Source organism: Thunnus thynnus, chromosome 2 (genome assembly GCF_963924715.1).
Source record: "Thunnus thynnus chromosome 2, fThuThy2.1, whole genome shotgun sequence".
Lineage (NCBI taxonomy): Eukaryota > Metazoa > Chordata > Actinopteri > Scombriformes > Scombridae > Thunnus > Thunnus thynnus.
The window spans coordinates 13,174,475-13,198,548 of record NC_089518.1 but is presented as its reverse complement, the minus strand read 5'-3'; the positions used below and the strand labels follow the sequence as shown (position 1 = coordinate 13,198,548).

Here is a 24,074-nt window from a genome sequence, read left to right as displayed (position 1 = left end):
GAAGCCTTGTAAATCTAGAACTAGCTCAAGGATTTTCATTTCTACTCATAAACACAAACAGTTGCAATTGCAAAAGCGTCATATCAAATAACGTTTTGCAAAAATGTTAGCAGAAAATGATATTCAATGTTTAAGCTCTGTGACTCATGTTCACAAGCAAGGATAAACATTTCACTTGCTAATTAGGCTGGGGCTCTTTTTCATTCAGGGTTTAAAACAAAATGTTCCTTTCTCATCACAATGTTAATGAAGGTTAAAGGAAAAAAGTACACAGATGACAGCCGAAGAGCCATTGGTTCTCTCCATTTTGACAAATCATGCCACAATGGACTGGAAGGGAGAGCTGCAGCAGACCAGCCGAGTCAGCAAGTTTGGATTGTTTTATGTTCTTTAAGAAAATGATACCAAGCCAGTCTTTGAGATGAAAATGCATCATTTTATTCTTATTAGTAGTCTGCAAGAACAACTTGTTATTAAAATGAGTAAATCAGATCACTTTTTCAACATGAACTGCCAGTAAAGCTCTTTTGGATTTCTCTTAACGTGGCTAAACCAAATTCTCCTTTAAAAGAGATGAGTTACAGCTGCGTTTTTGTCTTTATCTGGAGTCAGCAGGTCGCCTCTGCCCTGATATGCCTACAGTCTCTGTGTGATCAGTGAGCTGACACCAGTGTTTTTCCTGCTGCCTCACCCTCATCCACATCACTGTCCATAAATCGGGGCGCATTGAAACCTTTATGACTCAGCTAGTCTGCTGCACCAAAGAATCTGGCCAAGTGTCAACTCTCGCTGGACAGCAAGAGAGGGAGAGCAATTTCATTATTTCATTAGGAAGAGGGAGAGAGAAAGATTGAGAAGTAATTGGGGAGAGAGAAGGGGAGACGCGGAGAATTACCTCACTGCACTAAACCTTGACAGAGGACAGACTGTTTTTTACCCAGCAAAGAGGTGGAGGGACCAGGGGCTTCCTTTACGCATCTGCAGAGATGCAATCCCTATCAGACAAATAACCCCCCCCTCCACACACACACAGACACACACACACACACACTCTCTCTCTCTCTCTCTCCATCTTCTCTTCTTGCACAGATTCAGACAGATGGGCGGATGTGAAGCTTCTGTTTGATGTGTTTGCTGTACACTTTGAAATATTGCATCATCTTATAACTGTAACATGTGCACATACAGCATATAACTGCATCCTGCAGGTATCAAGGCAATGCCTCGAACTACATGCCGCTCCTCTCCATCCTCCTTGTCCTCGGTTTACCCCGCCTTGAGCTAGACTACATTATCCCCCTCCTTCTGTTGCTCTCAGTTGCTACAGTAAGGCTTGAGCCAGTCCAACAGAGCACTCAATTTAATTATTAGAAATACTACTTTGCAATTAATTTGGCTCCGCTTACACACACCTTCCACCACTCAAAGTGACAGCAATATGGTAAATGTTGTCTTATTGATTAAAATGCTAAAATACACTAATGACATATTATTGGCAGGGTTTTAATACAGAAACCACCCTGGAGACAAAATGCTGAGGTAATTATGGAGCTCTTCGCAATAAATACAGTAAACCAGCAGCAGAATATACAGATACTCCCTCAGGTGCTCATATGTATCACTTGTGTTGTATAGGCTTGCAGGGCTGTGTGTATGTGTAGGTGTATACGTGTGTTGGTGTGTCTCGGGGCACTGTGGGACACAGATTCCCTATAAACATAGCATATCAAAGGTTGTATTATTTTTATCACATTTCATCTTTCAGATATTGAGTTTCATCCCCTATTTCATCTGTCACATTTGGGCTGTGAACAGACTGGTATATAAATCTTATAAGTCTCTCTCCCTCTTGCGGGCATATGCTATGTCAGAGGGAGGCCCAACACCGAGGCACAGAGACCTCACAAACGTATAAATCTTTGATGAAAAACAAAAAGGGCTAAAGGTGCTGCAGGAGACATTGTAATTTCCTGTAAAAAGGTAAAACAAACAAACATCAGTGTAGCACAGTTATCCCTAAATTAGATACAACGAATGTGATTGTGTTCAGCTGAAAAGTTTGTGTTTGAATGTTACATTTAGGGTGAGCATAACAAATTGTATCATTGTATTTCATGGCTCCATAAAATAAATGACCACACCTGAATATGACAATGATTTTACATCTGTTTGTAATATTGTCAGATTTTTAAAAAAACTTGACTTTCAGCTATCCCTAGATTTTTTAAGCACTTTGTGTAAGGTCTGGCTTGATCCCAGAACTATGAAACATTGTCTACACAAGGAAAATAATATCAGCTTTCCATTGCAACAAATGGATATTACATTTCAAGAGGATGCAGAATACAGTAATACATTGCTTTGGACTCGATGATTGGAACTGGATCTGAAACACGTGTACCATCTACAGCGGCTGTTATTTGGTTTTGTTCTTGGTCCCTCATGATAACCTTTGAATTTTTAACCAGGTTGATACTGAGGTGAAATGCCAAGTGTGATCAAAGCATTGCACTCCAGTGCACCCAAAAGTACTGTACATGGGATAGGAAAAATACAATTACATTCAATCTTTTAATTAATATTGTGAGAATAGAATTAGAAAAACAGAGTTAATCCTCCCATGTCTTCCAAAAAAATTATGTTTTCACCTTGAGAGAAACACCCTCTTGATTGTATTTTTTGAATTGTTGGTGGGTGGATCCAATCAGCACAGAGACACACTGCTTTAGCCTGAGTCCAGACAGCGAGGGTGGTCACACAGCAGTCTGCCTTTTTGGTTTTCACACAGCCATGCTTTGCTTCCACAAAGAAAAGGAAGTTTTAGATAAGAGTTGTGGCTCCCTCTGCTGATCTCAGAGTGTCACCTAATTAAAAGGCTCTGACAAACGAGCCTTTGCATTGGCCTGCAGGACAGCAGACAGAGAGTATTTCATTTAAAGATGTGGCACTTTCTCTAAAAAATAAATAAATTTAAAAAAAAAAACGTACTTTTTCTGGCATACACATAGCTACAGCTTTCAGATGGCCTTGTGTACCCACCAGGGCACAAAGGATGCTTCACTGAGTCTGATGGAGACAAATGGGGAAGCCTGCAGGGCATATCCTTTCTCATGCATAACAACCTGGAAATGAGATGTTAGACTTGTGGATATACATGTGCTAACCTTAACTTACCTGCAGAAAATTCTGTGATCACATGCATTGACAGTCCATACTGTCATGTCTGTATTTCTTCAGAAAATGTGAAACACTGTCTGTATTTGGCAAGTCTGCCATTATTATTGCATAAAAACATTGACAGCTTGCATCATTGCACAGTGACCATGGTGAAATGCACGCACAATTTCATGCATGCACAAAAAAGCAAGACCGATATATTTTAGTTTAAAAGTTTAGGTATACCTCCACCAAATGTCAACTGCAATCAACTTCTGCCCCAGGTTGTTGAGTCCCTGGTCACAGATAGTGCATTGACCTATCTGCACAGCATTGCAGGACCAGGCTATTACCTGATTCTGCTGCCAGACAGCCAGGTGCTGAGGTCCAATTTGCTTCTGGCATCACATGGTCCTGGCAGTGGACCCATAAATCCATTAGGCCCTTTGTCTGCTTTTGTCTCAGGAATTGAACACCTCAGTGGGGGCTATGACCAGTGTTTAGAGCCCCACCATTCAGAAGTCTCTGAAGCATTGTATTGCATCATGGGAACCACAGTTCACCGAGTTTAGTAATGTCAGCCATTGAATAACGGTGGAGTCAGGTCAGGTCAAGCTTTATTTATATGGTACATTTCATACATATGGATGCTCAATGTGCTTCATCTTTGTGCATCCCATAAAAACAAACACACACACACACACACGTGTGTGTGTACATGCACTCAAGCATGTACACACACAAACACTAATCAAATGCTCTAGAGTATATGGAGGTGGATGGTAGATAGGGAGCATATTTATTGTTATTTGAACTGTCTGTCATGCTAAATGTTTATTTGTAGTGTGCCTGGCAACACACGGAGAAGCCCTTAGGCAAAATAAACTGACAGGATACCCTTGTTTCAGGACATACCTTCATCTGTTTTTATCTACAATAATACAGCACACTCTCAGCAAAAGTGAGACAAATCAGTTTATGTTACACCTGTTTCCATTTACGTCACGCGTCTGCTCATGGTTACACAGTGGATTTTTCTTTTCTTTTCTTCAAACCATAATTACTAAAACCCTGAACCTAGTCAGAGTATTTTATTAGAGTGCTGTCTGTGACATAACATAACATGATGTAAATGATAAGATCAAGGGAGTGGGGATTTCCTCTTAAGACCCAGCCTGTCTACTCCTATTGCTTATGGAAAATTCAACTCCAGATGAACTCTGGAGTTGAACTCTACTTGTAAAACTGTCACACACACTAATGCAAGACATGCATGCGTAACCCCACACCACCGCCTGTATGTTATCATCTCTCTCCAACGATTCTGCAGGCAGAAGAGTTAAGCAAGAGTTACATAGCAGATATTTAGAACACCATATCACAACAAACACAATGTGTTGCAATGTTAAGGTTTTGTCAGGGACTAACGGTCTACTGTATGCAATAGCACAAAGCAGTCAGGTGATGGCAATATTGTATTCCTTTTTGTAGATTTGATTGTTTTGAACTTTTGATGGCCCAGTAGCAACTTTTCACATTTGATATGTAGTGTAAGGAACATCACCAAAGGACTGGGGAGACTCAGAGCGGGAAAAGTGCATGAGCAGATTTAAAGCCCCCTTACAATGAATTCACACACTCAGCGAGCACCTACAGCTGCAACCAAAAATAGGTCACAATAAACATTTGGAACAGCTCAAGTCATAACCTTTGATATTAAACATGTAGCAGCAAAATATATCTGTGGGACCTGATTTTCAGGATGATATTTAAGAAGGTTGGTAGAGTTATTAAACATGAAGCAGAAAGTACTTCATGGACTGGAACTAAATTCACATATTTATGCTTCAGGGTAACTTCACTTTAGTATTATGCAGAAAAGGCAACATTTCAAAAATGTTATTATCTAAAGGTATAATTTTTTAATTTTTCATTTTTAAAAGTGTCTGTTTTCTTGATTATAGTTATAGCCGGTAAACACCCTCCTCCCATGCTATTTCGTAACTTCCGTATATTTAATAGCTCTGTTCTTTGTTAAAAAAAAAAAGAAAAAAAGATTCAATAATAGCTTTCAATCAGTATGTGCTTTGTGTGTTGACTAATTCCTCCACTAGCTGTGTTCTAAAGCAGCCACATCACAATAGATAGGGGGGAAAAATGATATGGCCCTGTCAAAGGGAACAACAAAAGCATTGGATGGCTGAACATTATTGACAGCACCATTTGGCTGGCCAATGGCAGCAGAAAAAAAAAACACACACACATGATAGGCAAACAAAAGGCTAAGTGGGCCACCAGATCTCAGCCAACAGCTGTAAATTACTTCACTGCTCAGGGAAGGAGGCTGAGTGTTATTTCTGATATACTGACCATGTTGAAATGACATTAAAATTACAGCCAATAGCCTCATTGATGGACAAGTTTAACATTGTTTTGGCCATAATTCCCTATTTTGAACAATCAATTGTGTTGCAATGAAACAGTCTGCCATGTCACTTAAAATATAAGCTCATCTTAGGTTATGTGAGTGTATAAATATGTCCAAGTAGGTCTAGGACATATTCAGGCTCACTCAGAATAGATCAGCATTAAATCAGTCAATGTGAGCAGCATGGGGTGTGCAAGTCAATTTCATTCTAAATTAAAAACAATAACCTGGTGATAATTTATTTATGACAGATCAGTGATTTATATCTCGGGTTTCAATTAATTATTCTCCTCTAGATTGTCAAATAGTGCGCCTGTACTTCTGAAACTACCGACACCATCAGGAGACCTTGAAGCAAAACTAGGAAAAGTTCAGTCATCGAATTCAATTTTAGCTCACGTGAGGATTTATTTATTTATTTATTGAATGACGTTTAGCCTCTCGCACAGGGTTGTCGGGGAGGGTCAGTGGTGTAATGTGGATCTGTGTTGTTATTGTGGGGGTAGTTTGGGAAGGCTCATGGTTCACGCCTATCCCCTGCTCTCCTCTCCCCTCCCCGTTTACAAGTCATGATGGCGGAACTGTAGACTTCGGGACGAGCAGGAGTGCACCGCCCGTCCTCTTTTGGCTGTTGTATATAGTTATTTATTTATTCAGACAACTTTACATTTCCCGCCCCCCCGCCATGACCCGTTGGATACCCACGAAAAAAGAGAAGTACGGAGTCGGTAAGTTTTCAAAAATCAGCTGCGTGTTTTTTGCAACTGCCGAGTGAACTCCCAACTCAACTAACTTCAGGGGAAAGTGGTCTCTGAGAAACTGGGAAACAGAAGTTATCGGCGACTCTGTTGTTGTTGATACACGGCGAATAGTAGCCCGGCTGAGTTTCATAAACTTTTTTTTTATTTATTTTTTTATTCCAAGGACACAGCTGAGCTGTTACTTTCCCTTGTTGTCTAAGGGAGCGTAGGTCGTAGAAAGAAATAACTTTTATAACTGTCCGTTTTATATGGCGAGGAATAAGGGAAAGGAGCCAAGAGTTCAATGAGCATACCAGTCATTCTTCTTGTGCTTAATCTCACCGAGCTGACTTGTTGTTGAACTTAAATTAATCCTCAATTTGCTGGAAGATCCCTTGAAGCCCCCTCAAGGACTCCTGCAGGGCCCCACATGGGAGCCACTGTGAATACTGTATGCATGTGAGAGATAAGAGAATACAATTTGCATAAGTATTAGTTTGTCAGTGTAAATATAACATATTGCTTTACTGTAGCAATGTAATAAATGTAGCTTTCATTACTATTGGTGTGGTGCTTACCACTTTATAGTTTTGCATTTTTGTATATGGTCTGCAATCGTTAAAAAAAAAAGAAAAAAGGTGTGGCCTAGTCACCTGTGTGTGTGTGTGTGTGTGTGTGTGTGTGTGTGTGTGTGTGTGTGTGTGTGTGTGTGTGTGTGTGTGTGTGTGTCCATGCTATCAGGTAGTCCTCCACACCCTCAAGGCAAATGTGCACAACTGTTGTCTCTCTCAAAAATCCCTTTCTGGTTTCCTGTAATGACAGTCAGCACAGGTTGGCTGGTCATTGGTTACTGTACTGACTCACCGCTAAATCTGTGCTTAAAGCTACAGACTCTTTTACAGACAGTGTTTCCGGGTATGCAGCAGATGTCTTACACTTGAAGAAAACCCTGCATGTAGAGAATATGCCAGAGTCCATAGTCCTTCAGGAGTAAGAGTGAATCAGAGCCCAGCACTGAAATAGCTTGACTCCTCTAACCTGGATCCTCTCACTGACTTTATCTTAGGTTTTAAAGAAAGTGTTATGTGCTTTGCAGCTGTTGTAGCTAAAAAACATTTTAAACCTCAAATTAATGTGGATTTAGAGTGCTCTGCAGTACAAACACTCCCCCTCTTGGTCATGTATGACCTTGTTTTAGCAGCTGATGTTGAGGAATTTTTTTTGTGTTAATCCTTTTAGATCCCAGTATGACATTCAAAACTGTTGCTGTAGACTGCGCCATTCTCCTGCCATTCACCTCAGAAACAGGGCAGAAGTCACCAACACTGTACTTAATCCTAAAAATGCCATCGGACCCTTTACAAGGTTTTATGTTTTTAATCCGATTAGTCAACCCCAGGCGGTGCCCAAATACAGGCAACTACATTTTGGATGAAAGAAGAGACTGCAAGGTTTCTGATAATATCAGTTATATCGTGCTAGCTAACAGGGAAATGTGGATAATATGGGGATTAAGATATCACAATCTTTAATGGTGAATTTGTAACACCGTCATAATAGGACAGCTTCCTAATTTTCACATCGTAAAAACAAGCACTGCAGTAAAAACTGAATCAGCAGGTGAAGAACACAGACACGCCCTGGTTAGTTTAATTTACTGCATCTCTGTTTACATTATTCGTATCCGTAATGGCATCCCATGGCTCTATTAGATTTCAGGGCAAGGTCTCCTTGGCAAGTGGTCATATAAATGCTTACATGAATTTGAACAAAACCAAGATAAAGCTGGCCATTTTTATTATGAGCTTATGTGAACAAAATTACACAGTTATGGCCCAGTGAAGTGAAGTATTGACAGAGAGGGTGAAGAAAGTTAAAGTTAAGTTTAAACATCTAAAAATGTTTGGAGATATATAAAAACACTTTTTTTTTTGAGTGATTTGTGTCTGAAACATTTTCTTCCACTATTATCTGCTTCCAAACCAAGTTGTGATTTCACAAATCATGCGTATATGTAAACAGCTTAAACTAAGATTTAAAGAGAGCAGAGAGAAACTTTCCTCCTTCAGCAGATGAATGTGAAAACAGCCGTCTAGAGTCAAACCCTGCACAGCCAAGGCCAAACATCCAAGTGAAGTAAAAATAAGCAAAACACCTTTTTGAGTGGACAAGGACTTTAATGTACTGTAAAATTGTTATGATTAATACATTTGATACCTTGCAGCAAACCCCTGGAGTTAACATATTGCGTGGCCTGATATATACTGTATAATAATGTTCTCATAATGATTATAATACCCCTCGGTTGCTTACAAGCAGCACTAGCAAGCACCTTCTATAATTACCTTGAGTTCTCTTCAGGGAACTACCACTCAAGCTATTGAAGTCACATAGACTTGCGCATGCTTGTACTCGCTTCAGTCGTGTGACCAGTGTTTCTGCTGTAGTACTCAGCCAAAAGTTTCATCTTGTGACATTATGCAATTGATAGCAAATAAGTTTTGTTTAAATGATGAACAGCTTAAAGTAGTTTCCTCTGCAGACGTTCCATGCTGCGCGGGCGTCTTATTAGCAAAACAAATCTAAAGATGTTGAGATTTGCAGGCTAAAAAGATCACTATCATTACATCCCTGTTTGTCATCTTGCAATGTCAAACTTGATTGCAGCCAGTGATTTAGAGATAAGTGTTGACCTTCATGTCAGTTTTGATGGACTGACCAGATGCTTGGTCAGTAATGACTTTTACAACTTGCACATTGTTTCACAGTGATTCTTTTAATTCTTTAGCAACTTGGAGAAAGGCATTTAGATAAGCCAATTGTAATTTTCTTTCTGTGAATTGTTGCAATTGGGTTTTCAACCAGCATAAAGAGGTGAGCCCACACTGATCTCGTTCTTTTCCTTTTTGCACTATTAGTTTTGAACTTCAGAATTAAATCTCTGATTTACGGATAACCTATCAGGAATTATTAGCTGGAGCACAGTTTTAAGAGCTAGAGATCGTTCCTGGCTGTCTAGACATTAGATGGGAGGCAAAAGGCTTTTTCCTACCGAGGCCTTATTATGTTTTGAAACATCCTGTCTGAGGAGAACTGGCTCAAAAACAAACTTTAATAGACTTGCTTTTTACCTAATGACTTTTTGTAGAGATACTGCACCTTTCCCTATTTTGGTAGAAATGGTTCTGCTTGAAGTTCAGGGCATACGTGGTACATCACTGAATGGTAGCTTATTGAAACCTTTTCAATTCATAACACAAATCAGTTTTTATGTAATATCTGTGTTCATTTGGTTTGAAATAAAATACTACCCTTTTTCATTGTGAGAATTTTTATGTTTGTAAAATGGGTTTTGATGTTCAAGGATTGGTTGCTAGACTCTTGTATCTCACATTATTTTGTGTGTTGGTTTCTTTTGCCAGTCTTTTTTCTTTTTTTTTTTGTTTTGTTTTTGCCATAACTTGGAATACGAATTTTGTTTTGTTTGGCATCCAGTCAGTGATGAAAACAATAGAATCTCATTGAATTGTGTTAACTTTGACAAGCAGCCAGCAGCTGCTCAAACTGTTCGGCCGTGGTGTTCTTTAATTGTTAGCTAATCCATTTCTATGATAAATCATTTAGAGTAAATCAGGCTGACTTTGATTTAACATTAGTATGCACGTTAACTTGAATCTGCGCAGATAGTGGCTTTATTGGAATTTACAGCAGCGTCCGCAGGCTCAGTATTTCAAGTTGAAGAGGAAGACAGTGTGTCTCAGAGTTGTACAGATGAGCTGTGCTGCCAAGGCCCAGACTGTTGCCTTTAGTTTAGACACTGTGGCATCACAACACGCTCAACTGGGTTCCTGCCATTGGCGTGCTGCCATGCTGTTGCCAGGCCTGGACACTGTGTCAAGTTGGTGAATGGACCATTGTCACTCTCGGCATGGCCAGAGGCAAATGTAATTTCTTCAGTGCACGTTTCATTCGGTATTGTTCTGACTGCACAAATAGTTTCCTGGTGAAAACAAACACTCCTCTTTTGAAAGAGGAGTCAGAGTATGTCAGTAACTTCTCTTAAAATGAAAACAATGTGTCAGTATGTTAGTTCTAAAGGCCAGAACTTTCTGTTCATGGTATTGTGGTTTGGTTTGGTAGATACCACCAAGCTCATGTGAAGAAATTCAAATTTTGATTTAGGAAAAACAAAACCGTACCAACGTCATTGGTATTGCAGTGTTTCTGATCCCTTCAAGGTTTCAGTGTTTGTTCTCCTTTCTGATGACCGGATGAGGGATCTCGCAGTGAGGCGTGAACCTGTGCAAGTGATATCCTAACAACGCAGCAGGCATGGGTCTAACCTAATATTTTAAGAGCCCATGGGCTGCCTACACAAACACAGTCTTAGACTAAAAACTGATTTATGCTTGGAGATCTCTGTCTGTGCAAATGTGTGTTAAGGGAAGCCAGAAAAATCTATCACTGACGAGGAAGTCATGGAGGAAGAAGGGTAGTCACATTCAGTGTTTTGTCAAGTTTTGGTATTCAGACTGAGGTGTGATAAGCCGAGCCAGTTGAAGCGTGCAGTGAAATCTAGCCTCCAGTAACAAGCATTATCACCATGCAAGTCAGGACAGAGCTCTGCTCATAGTTTCTCTATCTCACTATGAGAATGAGTGGCTGCGCACTATTAGAGCTCCCTCAAGTCATGACAAAGACCTTTGCTACAGTATTGTTTGCCAAGGTTTCTCTTTTGCAATGTCTGTCTGGTTTTTATGTGTGTGTGTGTGTGTGTGTGCGCATGTGTGTGTATGTGTGTGAGTGTGTTTTAGCGTTTGCAGTCATATTCTTGTGTGATCCCTCCCATATGTGCCCGGGATAGAGAGTTAAAAAGGAAAGACAGGACTCGCCTCCAGGAAAGCTGTGGTTTATGAACTGAATGTAGAGAAGGGCGGGGCTCACAGGTGAGCCTCTTGGCTGAAACAGAACCTGCAGAGTGTAACTAATGACCAAAGGCCAGAATGGTATGATGATATCAGAAATATAGGGGATGTGATGCTATCGCCGTTTGAGCTCTGCGCCTCACTGTTGACACTGCATCAGACCTGGAAGCCACCTGCTTCAGCACAGTCCATTTACGGTACTGGAACGTTAAACACAGCTTCAGGGCATTCATTTCAATTAAGAATCGTCAAAATGCTTTGGAGATTTGAGTCACACAAGCCTGCTGCACAAACAGCCTGCTGTTAGAAAGAGCAATGAGATGAAGAATAAATCAAAGATTAGGATCCTTAATGCCTGCAAGTCCTAGCTCTGTGACAAGGAGGCTGAATTGGTTTCCTTTTCCAGGGAGAAACTACAAACCTCTGATCCAAAACTTTTTTAAAAAGTCTTTGCTCCTCTGTGAAGTGAGTTATTGAAAAGGGATTTGGGGGTTTTCTTAATCCACTGGACCTTGAGGAGGAACAAAACTCGTCAGTCAAACTGTCGATCAAAACCTTCTTTGTTAACAGTAGTTACTGAATGTTTTGTGTGTTTCACATAATGAGACAGTCCTTTTCTGTCCTTCAGCAATCTACAATTATGATCCCCGTGGTGAGCAGGAGCTGTGTCTACAGGTGGGGGACACGGTGCACATACTTGAGAAATTGGAAGGTGAGTAAGCCTGAACACACGACAGGCCCTGACACATCCCTCTTTTCCTTCTCTGAGCAAGCTGACACAAGAATTTAAGAGACGCTGAACTAACTGGCTCTCAATATGCTATGCTTAATAATGTAAATGAGTTTGCAGTCCACCACATTGTTCTCTCGACAGCCTGGACTGTCATCGCTGCTATCTCATCCACTGCCTCTCCCTCAGTGTAACATGTTTCTCTATTAATTTATATCTCCTCAGGCTGGTATAGGGGCTACACGCTACGTGAGAAATCACACAAGGTATGGGCATCATTAGCACTTCTTTATCCTATATCCAATTCTGTGATCTGTGGGTATATACATATATATATATTTATATTTATTTATATATATATATATATATTGATATTAACTCGTTGTTTCCCCAGGGCATTTTCCCATCTTCCTACATCCACTTAAAGGAGGCTACGGTTGAGGGAATAGGGTGAGATCACATATCAGTAAACATATCATCTTGATGATAATCCACTTTGCTTTTGCTTTGCCGCCCCGCCTTGTCATTTGCCAATAACATAGCAGTGCACTTGTAATTATCATAAGTGAGGATTCAGTAATGCTTTTCCTGGCGGTGTAGGAAAACCATCCAACTATTTATCATGTATAGAAATGCACTTGTGTCTGTCCAAATTATATGACGTGATCTGTGAGTGATGAGCCACTTTTCCAATATCTTATTATTCTCTTCTTGTGGCTGGTAGCCAGCAGGAAATAATTATTCCAGCAGATCTACCGCTGGTGCAGGAGCTCGGGGCTACTCTGAGGGAATGGGCACAGATATGGCACAAGCTCTTTGTGGTAAGTGTAGATTGCCTCTCTCTTATCAACCTCTCTGTTTCTAGTACACACACACAGTCCTGTATTCTACTCAGCTTCTCACCACTTTTTTCTGTTAAAAACATAGTGTTACTTTTCATTCCTCTGAAGACTATCTTCTTACAAGTGTAAGTATAAGTGTATACCTGTTTATTTGACAGGCGAACAAGACTACCCAGTTCAGGAGTGTTCAGCAGATGGCCTACAGCCTCATCGAATATCGATCTCAGATAGTGTCAGGAACGCTGCCTAAGGATGACCTTGTAGAGCTCAAAAAGAAAGTCACAGCGAAGATTGATTATGGAAACCGGTATGAATCCTGCTTCCTTATTGTACTGCAATGAAACGCCTTGACATATACGCCACTGTAAAGTTTTATATGCTTGAGTCATGGCCCTAGGATTGTCTGTGTAAACCCATCTGATGCTGTTTGATCCTCTGTGCTGCTCAGGATTCTGGGGTTGGACCTGGTGGTACGTGATGAAGCAGGAAACACACTGGATCCTGATCGGACCAGCACGGTCAGTCTGTTCCGGGCACACGAGACCGCGTCACGCAGTGTCGATGACAGGATACAAGAGGAGAAGGCATGTTTCTGATTTGTTGGTACTGTCAGTAGCTTTACTCCATAGTATTTGTCTATTTTAATTAATCTGTGTCTGTGCACTGCCTGCGGCCTTGGTTTTTTTGTAGACACGACAACAAAACCTGGAAATGAGGCGTCAGACCCTGTTCAGCACAGTGCACACCTACAGTCTACTCATGAACCTGAAAAACTTTGTATGCAACATTGGAGAAGATGCTGAGCTGCTAATGTCTCTCTATGACCCTGACCAGTCAGAATTCATCAGGTTTGCTCCTCACTTTTTACCTCTTGACTAAGCAACAAGCCAAAGTTAATTGGTCATTCTGATTCATTAAGTTTTGTTGGATTATTCTCGTCCAGCAGGTAGTGTAAGTCATTGTCATTGTAGGTTTTGTAGCATTGTTCTGTTGGTGTGTTTTGGTTTGAGTCTTTACATTCTGTTATGTGGCACAGAGAAGCATTTGTGTCACCATGATAGATGAAAAAAATTATTCCCCACATCAAAATTCATCTCAATATGACATTGATCACAGCTCATAAATAGGCCCAAAGATGACTTATTTAGAACTACTACTACCATTACTGCTACTTACGGAAGCCAAGGATGGCTGTGCTTGCATTTTTTGTTAATAAGGAAGATTATTAGATCTTACAATTAGTTAAACGCACAATATGTAATTTCTTCCAATCAAAACAATAACAAAAGACAGAGTTTGTTGACAGTGTGAAGTAGCGTGGGATCATGGGAGTTGTTTTCATTATTAAACAACCAGTTTCTCCCGGTTAGGATTCCTTCAGTGTTCATTGTTTAGGAGGTTTTTACCAGGAGACGAATTATCCACAGAGGTCTCCTTCTCTCCAAAACAAACAGACCCGATGATTAAAACCAGTAGAAACAGTGAATAAAGCAGTGTTTCTCTGATGCTGTTTGGTGGACACATGACGTCCGGAGGGGCTGCGAGCCGAGCTGCCGCTAACGTTTGCTCAGCTTGTTTCTCTGACAGCTTACGATCCAGATGTCCAATGACTAAAATCTGATTTAACAATATACTTAAAAATGACCAAGATTTCAAAAGTTTATCATAAAACTGTGCCTTAAAACTGAATAAAATGTATGACGACAGTTTCTGGCAGACAACCACAATGCCAACGTATTATCTTGTATGCGTATACTCTTTGGTAGACGCCGTTGTGGTGGACAACCACAATGCAGAGGCATGCGCGAATACTCTTAGAGGGGGTATAACGCCGTTGACAGGTGACCAAATGAAACGGACTGTAACCTTGATTAAAATTGTGGATTTCTCTGGGTTTGAAAATTGTTGGAAACATTTGGGATAATGTAAGTACGCAACTCAACAAAATATAAGATATATATAAATAATATATAAAAACATAGGTCTAGTCATTTTTAGACATTTTAATGTGGAATAGTTACATATTACAGCTTTAGTTATTTCGTTATCTCAAGAAAGTGAACTATGTTATCTCAAGATAACAGGATAATCAACCCGTTATCACGAAAAGTTTGTTTCATCTTATTACTTATAATGTTTATCAGAGATCAGGAGTGCCATGCTGGCATGCATAGATGGCACCTTGACAACTGTAGCAACTGATATAAGCCAAAAATGTCAGATCAAGGAGTACCCGTTATCATTAACAGCACCTTTTTATAAGTGACATCTGTGTCACGGCCAAATGGCAGGTTGATTAACATGGTCGTAAAATGATGGGATGTTTCATGTAGGAGAAGTACCAAACAATATCTTTCAAGAATTTTCTTTCTATTAGACTTAATGAGAGAAAGGAAAGTGGGGTGGAGAGAAGGAATAAGAACCAATATATGACAGATGTGAACCCACGTCCTTAAGAACCACCTGAAGGCTTCTTGTGCTTGATCTAAGTAGCTGAGCTATCATGTGAGGAAGACATGGAGAGGAGAAGACAGGAATGAACAAATGAGAATGAACTCCACCCAGATAAATCTTGTGATAAATTATCTCATTATCTCGAGAAAATGGCATAAAAAAAAAATGCAAACATGGCTGTTCTCGGCTTCCGTAACTACTACTACTAGTAATAATATGTAAAAACCACTTATAACAAAAGTTGTAAAGTGAAGAATTAATCATAACAAGTTATACCATAGCCATTGAGAATAATAATTATGGCTGGAGGTTGTGCATTATTGTCACATAACTCTGCACAGCTCTGATGTAGCAGCTTCAACACTGTCTTAAATTAAAACTCAAAGCTGGAAGGCTACTCCTTTCAAGCATTATGCGGTTGCTGCTTCTGCCTGCTGGAGTAGAAAAGTAATGTCTCTATTCTGAGCTCGGCAAAAATGGGGCCAGCATAAATAATAAAAGTGATTGAAACAACCTCTAAAATATAAGAAAATCTAATAGAGTCGAATCAAGTACATTATTATCAATGTGATTAATGTAAAAAACACTATGTGATAACACTGGCTGTTCTTCAGCTGATCAGACCTTTGGTGTCTCTTTGGGGAAAACACACTTCTCACTTTGATATTGAAACATCTTTTATAGCAGGTCATGTTCCATTAAGGTGTGCCAGTCAGCCCTTTCTGGCACTGCACATCTAAATACAATGTAACCATCACCTGTGTTTGGCAAGTCAAAATGTCTGCTGTAATAGAGGTCTGTAGGGATCAATAAACTTATTGTCACATCATTAGTATGAAAATATGAAAGCATATTAACATTTCCATGACACTTTAGATCTAATCCAATTGGCCAGATGAAATAATGAAGAGTTTTTGCATTAGTTGTTTTTATATTTTTGCATTTCTCCCGGTGCCTTAGATTATGTGATACCTAACTGTGATTCTTATTGAAATTCATGCAGCGAGAACTTCTTGGTGCGATGGAACAGTATGGGGATGCCTAAAGAAATTGAAAAACTCAACAACCTGCCAGCGCTATTCACGGTAACTGAATCCCAACCCAATGAATGTATTCCCTCTGCTTCGGATTTAAACAATCCAGCGCTGCCTGAAATCTGTGACAAAGAAGACAATTTGCTCCTGGATAGGTTCTAATTTACTCAAAGTTTCACTGAATGGGCCACTTTCATGGCACATCTTTGAGAATTTGAATACATTATTATATCGCTGCTGTTTATGTTAATGATACAGTCAGCACTTCCCCGCAAACAAGCCATTGTGTCAACCTGCGTATGTGCCACCAAGAAGTGGTAGTTCAGAATGTGATAAAACCACATTCATCAAGGTAAAGTACTGAGAAACTGTAGTCAAACGTACTTGCTCAAAGCACACAAGTCAAGACTCCTTTGACTTAAAAAGCATCCAGAAAAATAAACACACAGATATCGGAAAGGTGATATGTTTGAGGTTTTTACTGCATGCATTCATCCTGTAATATTTGCTAACTGGTCTGTAGCTCCAACTATCAAAATGCACATAATGACAGGCAGTGACACGTACAGCCCTCTGCCTTTTGTATGCATTGCACTTCATCACTTAAAATGCCATAATAAATCATCTTGATCGTCCTTTGCATCCAGGACCTGAGCAGCAGTGACTTGATGAGGCAGCGACTCTTCCTGGTTTGTCAGATCATCAGAGTTGGCAGCATGGAGCTCAAAGAGGGCAAGAAACACACAGGCGGACTGAGGAGACCGTTTGGTGTGGCCGGTGAGCACCTTTTCAAATGTTCCAATATTTGTTTACACAACACAAAATCAACGAAAAATGGCACTCCTCTCTGATGCTGTAGTTGCATGAATAGTTCGGCTGAGGTGTAAAAATGAAGGATCCATGTGCTGAATGAAATGGGAACACCTGCTTCCTGACCTAGAAAATGCCTCCGCTCTGCCTTGGCAAAGGAGTCGGTGGAAATTGGTTTAGCAACCGTCGTTTTTTTTTTTTTTTTTTTGGCCAGATGATTGGTGGATTTGATGAGAAATAGTGTTCCAGCAAATGGACTGAAACCAGAGTCAGAAAGAACGTTTAACTCAGAAGTCACATTATTCTTAGCCAGGAAAAAAAAACACACTTTAGGAAAAGAGCTGGATGGAATTCACAATTCGGAAACATCACCCATTTGCAAGCAGAAGAGCAAGAACCCTCAATCTGTCTTACTCCCCTGACTGTCTGCAGTACCAGGCAACAGGTGAATGAGACAACAACATCTGGCCCAACTTCTGTTTTCAGAAGTAGAAAATACAGTTTCCAGAGTTATAGTGAGTAAATTGAATCTGTGCTATTAAATCAAGGAAATTCCTATTTTGTTGTTGTTTTGGCAGTAACTTAAAAACTGCATTGCATCTGGGGAATTAGCTCATTCTTGACAGTCTGCTTTCTTACTGTGATGCTCTCAATATCTTTGTCATTGCAGTGATGGACATAACAGACATCGCCCATGGCAAAACAGATGATGAAGACAAACAGCATTTCATTCCTTTTCAGCAGTGAGTCTTTTGATGTTGTCACACCTCTTATATTGGTAACAGGCTCAACCTTGTTTTGCAGTGTAATACAATCGAGTATGAATAATGGAAAAGAATTGGAATAGGTTTTGAGCTATATTTGCTTACTGTGTTTCTTTTTTTTCAAGGAATGCAATTCAACTTTTCCTGTTGCATTTCAAGGACAAATATAACAAACTTCACAATCCTGAGTGTTACCTCCTCTCAAAGATAGACTTCAAGGCCGTGTCTTCACAGTTCCTACGCAGTGGGTGGATATGGATGATAATACATTCACAGGGATCCTAGATGCAAGAGCCCCAAAAATATCTTGACTGATTCTTGACATCCAAATCAAAATTTTTTTTAGCAAGATTTAACCTCTATTTGTTTCCTCTCACAGTGTAACAGTTCACTGAGGAATTACAGACAAAAAAACATATTTCTGTTGGAAAGAATATTTTGATGCATTCTTAGAATGTCTGGATGATTGTTTTATTTATGAAATGTAGATTTTTATAACATTTTTCCATCATGAAATGTATCTGCAATCTGCAGGGATATATTCTTATCCAGACTTAAGCATTGTTTCTGTTTGCACAATTGTGTCTCCCAAGTAACATGAGTAAAGGTTTCCTGGACATGCAGTTTTCTGCTCTTCTCAAATACCAGTGGTCAGAGTGTCTTTAAACAGACGGGCTGTAATACAGATTAATTTGATAAGCTTCCATGTCTTGCCAAATGCATTTATATTTGAGCACTAACACTGAGTGACTTATGTTCCACTGGTAATCATGAACTGGATAATTGCAAATAAGGTCATAGAAAATGAATTTTCCAATGAAGAATAGGGAAAGAAAAGATATTTGTAAGATTGAAATAACAACGGAATGCCAATATTTTCTTTTATAGTTAAACACATCTTCCAAAACAATGTTGCGGTGCTCAAAACATGAAGTGCAATCACCATGTCAATTTACTGTACGCTGAGCAGCACAACACTTCATTTGTCCTGCAAAAGGCTGTCATTCACTCAAAACTCCTGAGTCAAAAGTCAATTTATTTTTCATTTAGAGTCACAAACAGGAAGCCAATAGTGAAGACAAATATCCTGTACAGCCTGCTGGTTTGTATCCATCAAGACTCAAATCAAATGCCAGTTTCAACAAATGGTCTGCACTCACAGGTTTCTCGCAGTAAGTCTTCACCTAGTACCCCTAGAGACAGAAACTGCCTTAGTGTAACATTAACGTAAAATACAAAAAAAGTACAATAAAGAAAAATATCTCAATAAAACAGATTCATGCAAATGAGGAGCTATTGTAGAAATGCTTTTGTCTGGCCACAGCATTTCATCTACCTCATATCTGATATTTTCTCATGCAATACACAAAATTCTTCCCTCCTCTACATGAACTCTGTCTCTTCCTCTGTGTTCACTTCTCCTTCTGACCAAACCACAGCACATGCTCAGACCTTTTCCCTTTTGTACGAACAGCCTTTTGTGCCTTTCTGATGTTTGTCTTGTCCATATTCAATAACTGTGATGCAGGAAACTCAGTTTCACCCCTTGGTAGTGTAAATGTGTTTTGAAATAATACATGAGTTGCACCTGTAAACTAAATTTGACAGCATGTAATAAGTTGCACAAGAAATTTGAGAATGAACATGTCACCAATTGAACTTAAAGATTCATCTTTTAATAATTTTTATGCCAATACTAATTTACTGGAAACATGAAGTTAAGATTTGTTGTACTTGGACATATGAATCTGTATGAAAGCAAAAAGACATGCATATACGGTTGAGAAATGAGGACATGAAATATGGATTTGGGAATTTCACAAATTGTTTTGAGAATCATGATTTTCTTCAACTTTTTAGCCAAATCAACTTAGAAAAACAGTAATAACATGACTTTTTGATCGATTTTAGCTGCAGACTAAATTATTTTAATATTTTATATATTTTAAAATACACACATACATAGTCTTATATTTTATAAAGAGCAGTTCAGTGCTAGCACTCTGTTGCATTGCTCCACAGTAGTCACTTAAGGTAAGTGGGGTGTGGGACGAGATAATGGTGCATCTTTTCAAGAGCCTCACTTTGCCTTTGCAGCACTTCTGTTAATTTCTTTGTCACCTGTCAAAGATCTTGGCCTCTGATTTTTTTTTTTTATTCTCATCCCAATGCGTCTCTCCCAGGATAGCTATGGAAACCTACATCCGTCAGAGGCAGCTCATCATGTCTCCACTCATCCCATCTCGAGTCATAGGAGAGAATGAGCCGCTCACTGCTGTCTTCAACAAAGTCATTGCCACACGGGAGGTCAATCACAAAGGCCAGGGTAAAATGAAGTGCTCACAGTGTGTCCCTTGTGATTTCAGAGGGTTGTTCTAAATTGACCTTTTTGTTTTGAGGGAAATAAATGATGTGTGAGGAGTCTACAGGGTGTATCCTTTCAGTGTCTGCCTCATTGAATTTCTCTATATGTTTGCTGGCAGGGCTGTTTGTGACCCTGAAGCTCCTCCCAGGGGATCTTGCCCAGGTCAGGAAGGACTACTCCCACTTTGTGGACCGCAGCACAGCCATCGTCAGGAAAATGGGCTTTCCAGAAATCATCCTCCCAGGTGACTAAAAGACTTTGTTGCTGGGCACTGCTCTACATACTCCATGGTCATGTTCGTTTTAATTGCCTACAAAACTGTGAACAGGGTACATAAATTCTTGGCATATGCACCTGATCATCTGTTCTCTGTTCTCTAGGAAACGTGAGGAATGATATTTACGTAACCTTGCTGCAGGGAGAATTTGATCGTGGTAAAAAGAAGACCCCCAAAAATGTAGAGGTCATACTGAGTGTGCACGATGATGAAGGCAATCCTATGGAGGTAAAACAGACCAGTGAATTTAACAAATTCTTTACTTTTTAATATTTCTAATTAGGCTTTACATGACTGTATTAGCATCTTCTTGTAATAATTCTTGTAATTCTGCTGTAAATAATCAGTACTTTTTAGCCATGCTAGCTGCATGGCTCTATGGATCGTAATATTGGTCGGTCCACCACTTTGGTCCACCACTCACAGACCCAGACTGAAATAACCAACAACAGTGGATGGAGAGCCATGGACTTTTGTACAGACAGCCATGGTCCCAAGAGGATGAATCCTATTGACTTTGGCGGTTCCCTGACTTTTCCTCTAGCGCTACCATTAGGTTGACATTTGTGGTTTTAAGTGAAATATCTCAACCAGTGTTGCCAACTTAGCGACTGTCTTGCTAGATTTGGCGACTTTTATAAGAGACTTTTTGGGCAGACCTTTAGTACTCTTCTCCCTTTAAGAGAGTTGCCAATATTTCTCAGTACTCACATACCGCAGAGTTAGATTTAGATACATATAGATGAGATGATGAACCAGGTTGAAAAAAAGCAAATGATATAACTAGTTGGAGTCAATTTAGTTTGACTTCATTTTATCTGCTTTTAATTTTTAAAATGTCTATAATTATGTAATTGCGTCATCTAGTGACTTCAAACTAGCTTTAACTTCTTTACTTTTCTAGCTAATATTGGATGTGTGCATGCTAACATGCTAAACTAAGATGTTGAACACTTAATGCCCTTCGTCTTGTTTGCTCTTAGTCTTGTTTGGTCAAAGCTGATTAAACGCATCAAAGAAGATTTCTATTTTTCCTATCTTGTCGACTAATACTCTTTCTTCTATGTCTTATAGAAAGCAGTCTTTCCTGGGGCCGGTTATGATGGCATCACAGAGTACAAGTCTGTCATTTACTACCAGGTGAAGCAGCCTTGTTGGAATGAAACAGTGAAGGTAAGCTCATGTCAAGGACCCACATGTGCCTCGAACATGATATCTTGTGTTCTCTAATTAGTTGGTTTTACTGTAGCTCAATATAATTAAATAATCTTCTGGGGAAGATATCAGCTCAGAATGTGCTGCTCATACAAATCTCCCACCGCATAACATCTCTTCCATATGTATAATCCTGTACTCACACTGTCCTTAATTCCCCTGAGTTTTCTCTCCTCCTTTCAAGGTGACAATTCCCATTGAAGACGTGTGCCGCTGTCACCTGAGGGTGATGTTTCGACACAGATCCTCCCAGGACTGTGAGTAACTGTGCCTTATTTTTATGACAAACACCCACATTATTCTGCCACCATAGTAAATGCAGCAAGAGTCTTACGCTTCCGTGTATCTTTCAGCCAGGGACAAATCGGAGAAGCCCTTCGGCATGGCTTTCGTCCGGCTCATGAGAGGAGATGGGACCACACTGAAAGATGGCAGGCATGAACTTATCGTCTATAAGGTAATCTTGCAGAATTATGTTTTTCTATTTTTATTTTGTATGAAATGTAATTCACTGAGTTTATCCTTAAAATAAGGACGAGATTATTTATTGCTTTTATCTAATTACACAAAAATCGGTGTCTTGAATAGCTGACGGTGGGTAGATGGATTATGCATGAATCTCTCCCCAATCAATAAATATGAAATTAGATCTCCATCGATCAATATGCTTCATGATTCATTCCCCATCTTATGAATTTCTTAGGTTGACGTGAAGAAGGCTGAGGATGCAAAGGTTTATCTCACCTTGCCAGCAACCTGGGCTGAAGTGGAGGAGAAGGAGAAGCAAATAGGGAAGCCGTTCCACCACTCAGGAGTGATTCCTGTGACTAAAGACAGCTTCCAGATCGCCACACTCACCTGCTCCACTAAGCTCACTCAGAACGGTACCGCAGGGCACTATTTTATGTTTTCCCCAATCTTCCAATCTCCTACTCCATGATAATTAAAAGATGTCTTGTCATAAGTCATCTTTACGAAATTAAACAGGGTCCAATCCACTCTGGTGGTGCAGTGCCATCATCCTCTCCTCTCCCAGATTGCCTTGAAATTAATTAAGCTGATCTGTGTCGCTAATATTTCGCTGATGTGTTGATGTTGATTGATGCAGATCTAATTAAGTTTATATTGAAATTTCATGCTTTTAACACAATTACCTTAACTGAAGTTGTAACAGAGGAGGTGTTGCTACTACGGCATGTATTCTGACATGTTGATGTTTTTTCCAGTCGATCTACTTGGCCTGTTGAACTGGAGGTCTAACCCTGAGGATCTGCGCCAGATCCTGCAGAGGCTGATGGAGGTCGAAGGAGGGGAGATTGTCAAAGTGAGTCCTCTGTGTCACAAATGCTGGACTCAATATGTTATGTGCTGCTATATTTTACAGATGATGTATAATTTCCATTTTAAAGGTCCAGTGTGGTGAATTTAATGGCCTCTAGGTTTGCAGAAATGGAATATAATATTCATAAGTATGTTTTAATTACTGTATAGTCACCAAAAATCAGAATCGTTGTGTTTTCGCTACCTTAGAATGAGCCCTTTATATCTACATATGGAGTAGGTCCTCTTCCATGCAGGCCACCATGTTGCACCGCCATGTTCCTACAGTAGCCTAGAACAGACAAACCAAACACTGGCTCTAGAGAGGGCCTTTTGCGGTTTTTGTGGTTTTTGCGGTTTTTGCGGTTTTTGCGGTTTTTACGTTTTTTGCGAGTTTTGCAGCCACCGTAGGTTCTCCTACACACTTGGAAGGGGACAAGGAGGAATGTTCAGTTAGTTACAGTCTGCAACCTCACCGCTAGATGCGACTAAATCTTACACACTGGTCCTTTAATGACACTTTTATAATAGGTTTCTGTTTCATGCACAGTTTCTCCAGGACACTCTTGATGCCCTGTTCAACATCATGATGGAGACCTCAGAAGAGGACACCTATGACTCCCTGGTGTTCGATGCCTTGGTTAGTTTTTGTGAAGTCATAGTGTCAACGGGCGATAACTTTTACCATACAGTGTCTATGTCAGGATTTCATTTCACACAGTATATGTGAAGAATTTCAGCTTTCACAAGGCTCCGATTTTGTTTCCTCCTCTCATTTATAACCAGGTATTTATAATCACGCTTATTGGTGACATCAAATTCCAGCACTTTAACCCAGTCCTGGAAACCTACATCAACAAGCACTTCAGCGCCACTTTGGCTTACATGTGAGTCTCTCTTTCTTTATTTCCCACCTTTTATTGCTTACACTCCTTCACCCTGTTTATTTTTAGCGCTTCTTCTGTTCCTCGTCTCCACCTTCACCCCAATTACCAGCAAACCTTGATGCCTGAC

General features: G+C 39.9%; 1 protein-coding gene across 5 annotated transcripts in view; it reads left to right on the top strand.

The window, feature by feature from the left end:
- The first annotated feature begins 6,085 nt into the window (after positions 1 to 6,085).
- The window catches only part of dock5 (dedicator of cytokinesis 5), a 29,707-nt gene continuing 11,718 nt past the window's right edge, over positions 6,086 to 24,074 (top strand). Inside the window, exons 1-21 of one of the 5 annotated variants that reach the window (XR_010930648.1) lie at positions 6,086 to 6,312; positions 11,878 to 11,961; positions 12,205 to 12,245; positions 12,374 to 12,429; positions 12,704 to 12,800; positions 12,980 to 13,128; positions 13,270 to 13,405; positions 13,512 to 13,669; positions 16,279 to 16,360; positions 16,957 to 17,086; positions 17,790 to 17,862; positions 20,067 to 20,209; positions 20,367 to 20,492; positions 20,629 to 20,753; positions 21,600 to 21,698; positions 21,925 to 21,997; positions 22,094 to 22,197; positions 22,444 to 22,624; positions 22,967 to 23,064; positions 23,611 to 23,700; positions 23,847 to 23,947. Coding sequence is in view for 4 of the 5 variants with exons in the window: in XM_067603934.1 (XP_067460035.1) it covers positions 6,270 to 6,312; positions 11,878 to 11,961; positions 12,205 to 12,245; positions 12,374 to 12,429; positions 12,704 to 12,800; positions 12,980 to 13,128; positions 13,270 to 13,405; positions 13,512 to 13,669; positions 16,279 to 16,360; positions 16,957 to 17,086; positions 17,790 to 17,862; positions 20,067 to 20,209; positions 20,367 to 20,492; positions 20,629 to 20,753; positions 21,600 to 21,698; positions 21,925 to 21,997; positions 22,094 to 22,197; positions 22,444 to 22,624; positions 22,967 to 23,064; positions 23,611 to 23,700; positions 23,847 to 23,947 (2,189 nt within the window). In the remaining variant the exon portion in view is untranslated. Of the gene's footprint in view, positions 6,313 to 11,877; positions 11,962 to 12,204; positions 12,246 to 12,373; positions 12,430 to 12,703; positions 12,801 to 12,979; positions 13,129 to 13,269; positions 13,406 to 13,511; positions 13,670 to 16,278; positions 16,361 to 16,956; positions 17,087 to 17,789; positions 17,863 to 18,035; positions 18,128 to 20,066; positions 20,210 to 20,366; positions 20,493 to 20,628; positions 20,754 to 21,599; positions 21,699 to 21,924; positions 21,998 to 22,093; positions 22,198 to 22,443; positions 22,625 to 22,966; positions 23,065 to 23,610; positions 23,701 to 23,846; positions 23,948 to 24,074 lie in introns of those variants that run through there. The other 4 variants (XM_067603934.1, XM_067603926.1, XM_067603949.1 and 1 more) reach the window with 4 other exon arrangements.